General features: G+C 44.9%; 1 protein-coding gene across 5 annotated transcripts in view; it reads right to left on the bottom strand.

Annotated features, from left to right (window-relative positions):
* Scn10a (sodium voltage-gated channel alpha subunit 10) overlaps positions 1-515 on the bottom strand; it is a 95851-nt gene extending 95336 nt beyond the window's left edge. For all 5 annotated transcript variants that reach the window (XM_059267178.1, XM_059267177.1, XM_059267175.1 and 2 more), the window contains exon 1: positions 246-515. In XM_059267178.1, coding sequence (XP_059123161.1) covers positions 246-515 — 270 coding nt within the window. The remainder of the gene's footprint in view (positions 1-245) is intronic.
* Positions 516-10793: the final 10278 nt, after the last annotated feature.

A 10793-nucleotide genomic window follows, 5' to 3' on the forward strand; every position in this document is an offset into this window, starting at 1 on the left:
CACCCATGGGAACAAGCAACTTTCTATGCAGTTTCTGCAGCAGCTGTCTGCTTTGGAGCTTTGGGTTTCGTTTGTCCCCATCACAGAGTTCCTGAAGATCCAGAGAGGGGTGTGTTCAACTTGCTTTTGTCAGCCTTCTTTAGCAAACAGCTACTTCACCTGGGGGTGAGGACTTCCTGAGTGGGTTGGGACTGAGGCCTGCTCACCAAGAGCTAAGCGCAGATGTTCCCCGGGACAGTGCTTACCCGGTGTGTGCTGTAGAATGGGTCTAGGTCCTCCAGGGGCTCCCCGACCAGTTCTGCTGGGAGCTCACCGTAGAACCTGGGCAGCTGGTTACAGGCTTTCAAGTCAAGCTGAGGCCTGGGCTTCTCATCCTGGCCCTTCCGCTCGCCGTGCTTAGCTCTGGCCTTCTTGGCAGCACGATGGGCAGCAATTTGCTTCTCAATCTCTGCCAGCGACTCCGGGGTGAATCGTCGGAAGTTAGTAGTTTTCAGGGACCCAAAGGGGAACTCCATCTTTTCATTCTTCTTGGGGAAGAATTCACACTCTATGGGAGGAAAATAACCACAGAGAGATGACAACTTGCCCACTGGAACTCTCCCTTCCCTCGCCCTCCTTGATTGCTAGAACAGCCTCCATCCTTGTCCCCAGCTCCTCACATAACCACTCCTGGCCCCTCCTCCACGCCTGCCCCATGCCTGACAGAATTCCACCCTCTGCAGGCCCTTTACAGGATCCAGGCCCACAGGTGAGTCTCTGCTCTGTGTGCCGAAGCTATTGTCCCCTCATCACTGTAACAAGCCCCACCCTGGTCCCCTCAAATCAGCTTTATACATGTTGTCATCTTCCTTCATCTGCAGGGTGGCCTGGCTGCAGCCTACCCCTGCCTCACCCAGGACTTCGGCCCTAACCCCACCTTAAGTCCCACCCTGCTTTGACCACACGTTTCATCTGCTGATATTTTCTTCTGTTTCTCCCATTTTTGGACTTCCTGTAAGCCTCACTGTCCACAGCACGAGAGTTTTCTCCAGAACCACATTAGACTATACTCTCCCACTCACACCCCAAGCCCAGGTCAACCTATATCAGTTGAATTCCATTTTCTTTGAAATTAGGCTGCTCTGGGTTGAAGCGGCACAATCTGGGGTCAGCTAGATTCCCTGGTCAGCGGTTTCCTCTAGTCTGAGATTTTAAAGACTCTAACTCTTTGCTAACTACTCCTGTCTCTTCATGGAGAAAGCCAATGGCCGTGTTTTCTAGTTGATGGAGAAAAACAGATCCCCAAAATCTCTGGCTCACCTTCTGTGTCCACAAGCTCCTCTCCCCCCTGTCTTATGAGAGTATTGTCTCCATCCCAGCTAGGGTCAGACCTTGCCTTCTCCTTTGGTTCTTATCCCCTCCCCTTCACTGTCCCCTCCCCATCCCTGTCCCCTCCCCATCCCTGTCCCCTCCTCTCCCTGTCCCCTCCTCTCCCAGTCCCCTTTCTTTCCCAACCCCTTGCTATCAGCAGTTAGAGATGCTTAACTCTTTTTTTTTCTTTCTTTCTTTTTTCACTTTAACAATATTTGTTCGGGGCTGGTTAGCCAGTTCAATGGATAAAGGTGTTTGCTGTACAAGCCTGACAACCTCAGTTCCATCCCTGAAACCCATGTAAGAAAGAAACGACTCCAGAAACTTATCCTCTGACCTCCATACATATGCTATGGCATATGTGTTCCCACACATACACTGTGCACACATGTGCATACACACACAAATTAAATTGCAAATTTTAAAGTATTTGCTTGGGGCTGGTGGGATACCTCAATGGGGGAAGGAGCTTGCTGTGCAAGTCTGGAGACCTGAGTTCCATTCCCGAAACCCTCATAGAGGAGGAAGGGGAGGACAGGCTCCACACTTGTCCTCTGACCTCTACATACATGCACTCCAGTGCAGACAGACAGACAGACAGACACACACACACACACACACACACCTGCCTGCCTGATACACAGACCCTGCTGCACTCTCCTCCTGTCCAATCTCATTCTCTGCTGGTTTCACAGAGGGCTTGCTCTCTCTGCGGGTCTCCAGTCACCCTGACATCCGTGCAGCTGAGCTTTTACCCTAACTTCACTGAAACGCTGCCAAAGACACCGGAGGCCTGCTAGTGGCTAACTCAGGGACTGTTCTCCTTCTCCTCTTGATGGTCTTGTTGGCTGTCTTAACCACCCCCCACTTACAATCCTCTCGTCCTGGGTGCTGTGATGCCTCTTGGATTCTCTCCTCGATGTCTGCTTCTTAATCCTTCTCCTCCAGCTTTCCCTGCACGTTGCTATCAATCTTTGGGTTCTCTATTATGCTGTGATATTTTAGAGAGTAGCAGCCCCTGCATCACTGATAATGGGCAACATTTATGGAGATCCCATTATGTTCCAGAGTGTGGGTTAAGCAATTCGCACACATTATCACATAACCATCATGGGACCCTCTCAGGTATTAGCTTCAATGTATGAATGCACAAACGGAGAGGTGACATCAGACTTTCCAAGATGACATGGCTAATAAGTGGTGGAACTCGGATCTGATCTCTGAAGAACAGCTCATCTCTTCCCCCAGGTCAATTCTCATTTCTGTGCAACAGATTCCCTGAGTCTTTGTCTCCAGTGTTCACATCTGTAGGGCCATGACCTCATTTGGTGTCTTCTCTTGAGGGTCTCATGGGCACCTGAAACTTAGCCTGCCTCAAACTGAGCCCATTTTCGTATTGCCACCCTTTCTAATCCTTGACCGTCTTCTATGACTCTGGCTCTATGAATGGCCCCAGGTAACCTAGCCTGTCTGCAAGCTGTGTCTTTTCTGTCTCAATCCCTTCTATAGCTGCATGCTCCTTCTTTCTAATGTCTTCTCGCCACTGCTGTAGTCCCCAGGCACACCCTACAGGAGCTTCTCCTTGAAGTTCACCCCTTTCCCCACAAGTCTATCTGTGTTCTGTTTCCTGCACCTGCAGTTGCCTGTCCCTTTTCTTTTCCTGGATAATCCTGTCAGCCTTGAACTCTTCACTGTGAAACACCTTCCTCCTCCTTATATGAAGTCTGTGCTTAGATTCCCATTTCATGCTTCTAAAGACTTCTACGTTCCTCCACAAACTTATGGCCTAGAATTGCTTCTTTATTTTCTAGTTCCCCTACTGAAGTATAAGTACAGAGAAGCCTGGAAATGACCCCCTAGAAGGCCCAACATTTAGAAGCTATCACCAATAGATTTTTGTTGAATGGATGGCAGGGATGATAAAAATGAACATGTTTGTTTAGAAAAGTAGAGGCAATCATCAGAGTCCACAGAACCTAAGAAACAACCAAATTTAGTGAATGTTTTATGAATTAATCAATTAAATCAGTTTCCCCAGCCCCATCACAGTTTCCCCTTCCTCCTCTCCTCCCAGCCCCTCCCCCCATCCACTCCCTCTCCCTTCCTCTCAGGAAAGTGCAGGCCTTCCAAGTATATCAACCAGCCATGGCATATCAAACTGCAGCAAGACTAGGCACCTTCTCTCCTATTAAGGCTGGATAAGGCAACCCAGTAGGAGGCAAGGGTCCCAAGAGCAAGCAACAGAGTTAGAGACATCCTTGCCCCGACTGTTAGGAGTCCCAAAAGAAGACCAAGCTAAATAACTGTAACACATATGCAGAGGGCCTAGGTCAGTCCCATATAAGTTCTCTGGTTGGAGGTTCAGTCTCTGTGAGTCCCCATGAAACCAGGTCAGTTGACTTTGTGTGTTTTCTCGTGGTGTCCTTTGTCCTTCTGGCTCCCATAATCTTCCCTTCACCTCTTGCACAGGATTCCCCAAGCTCCACCTAATGTTTGGCTGTGGGTCTCTGCATCTGTTTCCATCAGTTGCTAGATGCAGCCTTTCTGATGACAATTGGACTAGGCACCAATCTGTGAGTACAGCAGAATATCATTAGGAATCATTTCATTGACTTTTTTCCTTTTGTCAGCCATGTTTGGTTCTATCTCAGGTCTCTGAGCCATCCAGCCTCTGGGTCCTGGCACTCTAGGCAATGTCAGGGGTGGACTCTCCCTCATAGTATGGGTTTCAAGCTGGACTAGTCATTGGTTGGCCACTCCATAATTTCTGTGCCGCCTTTGTCCCAGTTTATCTTGTAGGCAGGGCAAATTGTAGATCAAAGTGTTTGTGGCTGGGTTGGGGTCCCAACCCATCCACTGGAAGTCTTGCCTGGTTATGGGAGATGACCTGTTCAGGCTCTGTATCTCCCATTGCTAGGAGTCTTAGCAATTGTCACCTTCATAGATTTCTGGGAGTTTCCATTGCACTAGGTTTCCAGCTCATCCCAGAGATGCCTCTGATTCCATTTGTCTCTCCCAGTAACTCTCTCCCTCCATCCTCCCATCATCTGACCTCTCCTGTTCCCATGCCCACCCACCCCATCTAGACCTCTCCCTGCATCCACCTGTGATGTCTATTCTATTTCCCTTTTGCAGTGAGATTCATACACCCCACCTTGAGCCTTCCTTGTTACTTAGCTTCTTTGGGTCTGTGGATTGTAGCATGGTTATCCTTTACTTTACAGCTAATATCCATCTATAAGTGAGTACATACTATGTTTGTCTTTCTGGGTTTGGGTTGATCTTTTCTAGTCCCATCTATTTGCCTGCAAATTTCATGATGTCATAGGTGTGTGAATTTATGTCTGGGTCTTTGGTTTGATTCCATTGATCAACATGCCTGTTTTTATGCCAATACCAGGCAGTTTTTATTACTATACCTCTGTAGTACAGATTGAAATCCGGGATGGTGATATAATGAAGTTCTATTATTGTTCAGGATTGTTTTAGCTATCCCGGCTTTTTTGTTTTTCCATATGAAATTGAGTATTGTCCTTCCAAGGTCTATAAAGAACTGTGTTGAAATTTTGATGGGGATTACATTGAATCTGTAGATTGCTTTTGACAGGATGGCCATTTTTACTATGTTAATCCCAACAATCCATGAGCATGAGAGATACTTCCATTTTCTGATATCTTCTTCAATTTTTTGCTTCAAATACTTGAAGTTTTTGTTACATGAATCTTTCACTTACTTGGTTAGAGTTAGCCCAAGATATTTTAAATACTTGTGGATAATGTGTTTCCCTGATTTCTTTCTCAGTCCATTTGCCATTTGTATATAGGAGGAATACCAATTTTCTTTTAGTTGATCTTGTATCCAGCCATTTTGCTGAAGGTGCTTATCAGCTGTAGGAGTTCCCTGGTAGAATTTTGGGGATTGCTTATGTATACTACCACATCATCTGCAAGTAACAATACTTTGCCTTCTTCCTTTCCAATTTGTATCCCCTTGATCGCCTCCAGTTGACTCATTACTCTAACTAGAACTTCAAATACAATATTAAATAGATATACAGAGAGTAGACAGTCTTGCCTTGTCCCTGTTTTACTGGAATTGCTTTGAGTTCCTCTTTATTTAATTTGATGTTGGCTATAGGCTTGCTCTAAATTGCCTTTATTATGTTTAGGTATGTTCCTTGTATCCTACTCTCTCCAAGACTTTTATCATGAAGGGGTGTTGGATTTTGTCAAAGGCTTTGTTGGCATCTAATGAGATGATCATGTGGGTTTTTTCCTTTTCAGATTGTTTATATGGTGGATTACATGAACTGATTTTTGTATGTTGAACCATCCCTGCATCTCTGAGATGAAGCCCATTTGGTCATGGTGGATGATCTTCTTGATATGTTCTTGGATTCTATTTGTGAATATTTTATTGAGTATTTTTGCATCTTTGTTTCTAAGGGAAATTGGTCTATAATTCTCTTTCTTTGTTTAATCTTTGTGTGGTTTGGGTATCAGGGTGACTATGGCCTCATGAAATGAACTTGGCAATGTTCCTTCTGTTTCTATTTTGTGGAATAATTTAAGGAGTATTGGTGTTAGCTCTTTTTTGAAAGTCTGGTAGAATTCTGTGCTAAAACCTCCTGCCTCTAGGCTGTTTTTTTTCCAGAAATTTTAATGACTGCTTCTATTTCATTAGGGGTTATAGGTCTACTTATATTGTTTATCTGACCTTGGTTCAGTTTTGGTAAGTGGTATCTATTGAAGAAATTAGTCATTTCTTTTAGATTTTCCAATTTTGTGGAGTATAGGTTTTTAACCTGATAGAAGAGAAAGTAGGGAATAGCCTTGAATGCATTAGCAGAGGAGACAACCTCTTGAACTGAATACCAGTAGCACAGACACTAAGATCAACAATTAATAAATGGGACTTCATGAAACTGAAAAGCTTCTGTAAGGCAAAGGGCACTGTCAATAAGACAAAACAACAGCCTACAGAATGGGAAAAGATTTTTACCAACTCCACATTTGATAGAAGGCTAATATTCAAAATATATAAAGAACTCAAGAAACTAGACATCAACAAACCAAATAATCCAACTAAAAAATGAGGTACAGATCTAAACAGAGAATTCTCAACAGAGGAATCTCAAATGGCTGAAAAACACTTAAAGGAATGTTCAACATCCTTAGCCATCAGGGAAATGCAAATCAAAATGACTCTGAGATTCCATTTTACACCTGTAAGAATGGCTAAGATCAAAAACACAAGTGACAGCTCATGCTGGAGATGATATGGAGGAAGAGGAACACTCCATTGCTGATGGGAATTCAAGCTTGTACAGCCACTTTGGAAATCAATATGGCAGTTCCTAGGAAAATTGGGAATTGAGTTATCTCAAGATCCAGATATACCACTCTTGGGCATATAACTGAAAGATGCTCCATTCTACCACAAAGACACTTGTTCAACTATATTTCTAGTGGCTTTATTTATAATAGCCAGAACCTGGAAACAACCTAGATGCCCCTCAACTGAAGAATGGCTAAAGAAAATGTGGTGGTACATTTACACTGTTGTTCAAATTTTTGATGGTCTTTTAATAACAAAAAAAAACCCCAAACCCAGAACCAGATATCAGAGTGAAAGCTGAAAGATCAGAGAAGCAGAATGGCCAGCCACTAGTTCTTACCTCTATGAAATCCTTAGTATAAAGATAGTGAGTTCCTGTTTCCTCATGCCTTATATACCTTTCTCTGCCCTGCCATATTACTTCCTGGGATTAAAGGCATGTGTCACCACTGCTTGGCTCTGTTTCTTTCCTAGACTGGATCAATCTCATATAGCCCAGTGTGGCTTTGAGCTCAAAAAGATACAGATGGATCTCTGCCTCACTAGTACTAGAATTAAAGGTGTGTGCCACCACTGCCTGAGCTCTATGTCTAATCTAGTGGCTTGTTCTGTCCTCTGATCCTCAGAAGTTTATTAGGGTACACAATATATCACCGCATTATACAGTGGAGTATTACTCAGCAGTTTAAAAAAATTGACCCAGAAAGACAAACATGGTATGTATTCACTCATAAATGGATAATAGCTGTTAAGTAATTGATAATCATAACACAATCTACAGGCCCAGAGAGGCTAAGTAACAAGGAGGGCTCTAGGGAGGATGCAAGGATCTCCCTGGGAATGGGAAATCAAATAGATTTTGCAGGTGGACTGGAGGCAGGTGGGGATGGGAACAGGAGTGATTGGGTTGGGGAGATGAAAGAAGGAAAAAGTATGGGAAGAGAACTGAAATTGGAGAGCATTTGGAGGGGGTCAATCTGGAAACCTAGTGCAGTGGAAACTACCTGAAATCTAAGAGGATGACCCTAGTGAGGACTTCTAGTAATGGAGGACATGGAGCCTGAACCTTCCATCTTCTGTAACAAGGCAAGGCTTCAAGTGGTGGGACTGGGACACCAATTAACCTACAATCTATCTTGCCTGCAAGATGTGCTGGGGTAATGATGACACAGAACTTGTGGGAGTGGACCACCAAAGACTGGTCTAATTTGAGGCCCATGCCATGGGAGAGGGAGCCAATGCCTGACGCTGCCTGGATGACCAGGAACCAGAGGCTGGATAGCCCAGAGACCTAGGGTAGAACCAAACACAACTGGCCAAAAAAGAAGAAAAAAAAAGAAAAGAAGTGGTTCTTAATGATGCTCTAATATACTGATGTACTCATAGATTGATGCCTAGCTCATTCTTTATCAGAGAGGCTGCCTTTGGCAGATGATGGAAGCAGATGCAGAGACCCACAGCCAAACATTAGGCAGAGAGAGAGCCAAAGTTGGAGGTCTCCATGGGATTCCTCCCCTCAGAACTCCCAGGGAACCCTGCAGAAGAGGAGAGAAGGAACTGTATGAGCCGGAGGGGTCAAAGACACTGGGAGACCACAGCCTTGGGAATCAGCTAAGCAGGGCTCATGAGGGCTCACAGAGACTGAAGTAGCAATTGCAGAACCTATGTGGGTCTGCATTAGGTCCTTTTCATATATGTTATGGTTGTTGGCTTGGCATCTTTGGGGGACTCCTGACGGTAGGAGTTGGGGGTGTCTCTGACTCTTTTGCCTGCTCTTGGGACCCTTCCTACTGGTTTGCCTCACCCAGCCTTGATGTGAGGGTTTGTGCCTAGTCATATTATATTTTCTGCTGTGTTCAGTTGATGTCCCTGAGGGGCCTGCTCTTTTCTGGGTAGAGAGAGGAGGGAGGTAGATCTGGGAGACAGAGGAAGTAGAGGGGAACTGGGGGAAGTGGAGGGGAAGCTGTGGTTGGGATGTATTGTATGAGAGAAGAATAAGTAAAAGTTATAAAAAAAAAAAAAAGAAAGAAAGAAACTTCATACCGATTGGAAACTCTCTCAATCCCACATGTAGTCTCTCAGGTACCCTGGTCCCTGAAGTGTAGCTATACACACCTCCCCACAGCCATGGTCAATGCCATCCCATTCCACTGCCACCCATCTGTACCACTGGGCCATTGCCCAGTGGCCCACCACCCTTCACCTGGACTGTGAATACATTATCTGAGCGTGTTCCTTGCCCCACTTTCTGGCCCCTCTGAAGCCTATACTTGTTGCAGCAACCAGAGTGATCCTTCAAGCACACGCTCTCTGGTGTGTTCCCATCAATACAGTCTCTCGATGTTGTGATCTGGCACAGTCTCTTGCTTCCAGGACCATGGACTGCTTCTCTGATTCTCCCTCCCTCCCTCTCCATCTCTCTCTGTCATTCCTTTTCATGTGTGTGTGTTCACACACGATTGTGTGTGTGCATGTATAGTGCACACACACACACACACACACACTCACTCACTCACTCACAAGTGTGGAGACCAAAAAACAATCAATCTCAGTTGCTATTCTTCAGATGCCATCTACCTTTTTTGATTCTTGAGAGAGGGTTTCTCACTGACCTATAACACACCAAGGAAACTAACCTAGCCACCAAGCCCAAGGATCTGCCTGATTCCACCTCCCAGAGCTGAGGCTGCACCGCCATGCCTGACGGTTTTGTTTGTTCGTCTATATGGTTTTCTGGGGAGTCAAATTCAGTTCCTTATGTTTGCAAAGCAAACATTATACCAAGTAAGCTTCCTCTCTAGCACCTTGCCTTGCTATTTTTTAAACACACAGAGCATAGCTTTTTGAGTCAGACTCTTACTATGTACCTGGTCTGGAACTCACTAAGATGCCCAGGCTGGCCTCAAATCTGCGATCGTCTTGCCTCATCCTCTGAAATGCTGGGACTATAGTGGTTTGGCCACCATACCTGGCTTATAAAGGACATTTTGCCTCAACATTTTCCATGTTCTGGTCCCACTGCCCAGTGTTCTATTCCCATTTCTAAACACACACACACACACACACACACACACACACACACACACACACACACACCTTCCACAACAGCCTGGCTAGTCATGGTTCCCCCGCACTCTTTCCTGAACAATAGTCCCTGTCCACTCTCTGTCCCTTTCCCTTTCCTGATTCTTATAGCATTTTACTACTTGATTTTAAGTGTCCACTTGCTCATTATTTATCACCTTTACAGGAATGTTTTCTCCAGAGTATGGGTTTTGTCTGTTTGTTAGCTGTGGAACCCCTAACACTGAAAGGAATACCCAGTGCATTGTAGGAGCTCTACAAATATTTGTTGAACAAAACTGATGAATAATCAAGGGACCTGAAGGGGCATGAATAAAATATTTATGGACTATAATTTGTCATCTGTCCCAGGATTAAACTTTGGAAAGTCGAGAAAAAAAAATCAAGTGTTTTTGAAATGTCAGTCTAGGGTGGTTAGAGACTGCCTCATGTTGCTGTGGGAAAAAAGTGTCTTATATTCAATAAAAATGTACTAAAATCTACCTTACTGTGCATAAATATGATCCTCTAAACAGAAGGATAAACAGGTGGGGGCTGGAAATGGAGGGATACTGGACAACAGAATGCCCGGTGCATGGCAACAGCAGCCGGTAGGCAAGTTTTAAGAATGGATCAGACATGTTTGGTGATTGTAGTTCTGAGGGCCACGAGTGAGTCAGCTCCCCAGAACAGAGACCCAAATTAACATCAAGAATTGAAGAGGACACAGCTGGATTGCTGAGTTGCAGAGAGAGCAAAATCAGTATATTATACAAGTATAAACATGGCCAAGCTAACTTTAAGAGTCACCCTAAAAGTGAAGCCATATGTAATTGCAAGTCCTGCTGGCCAGCGGTGAGGTAAGTGTGCCCTGAAGGTAATGAGGTGGGGGACTGAGGCTGCTCGGACCTTTCGTGTCTCTGTGAGAGTGTGACTGAGCTGGTGCCAGGAAATAGTAGCTGAGAGTAGGTGTGCCTGAGTGAGAGTGACATGCCTGATGCTGGGAGTGTCTTATGTTCTCTAGTTCATAGAACAAATAGAA

This window comes from Peromyscus eremicus, chromosome 7 (assembly GCF_949786415.1).
Source record: "Peromyscus eremicus chromosome 7, PerEre_H2_v1, whole genome shotgun sequence".
NCBI lineage: Eukaryota > Metazoa > Chordata > Mammalia > Rodentia > Cricetidae > Peromyscus > Peromyscus eremicus.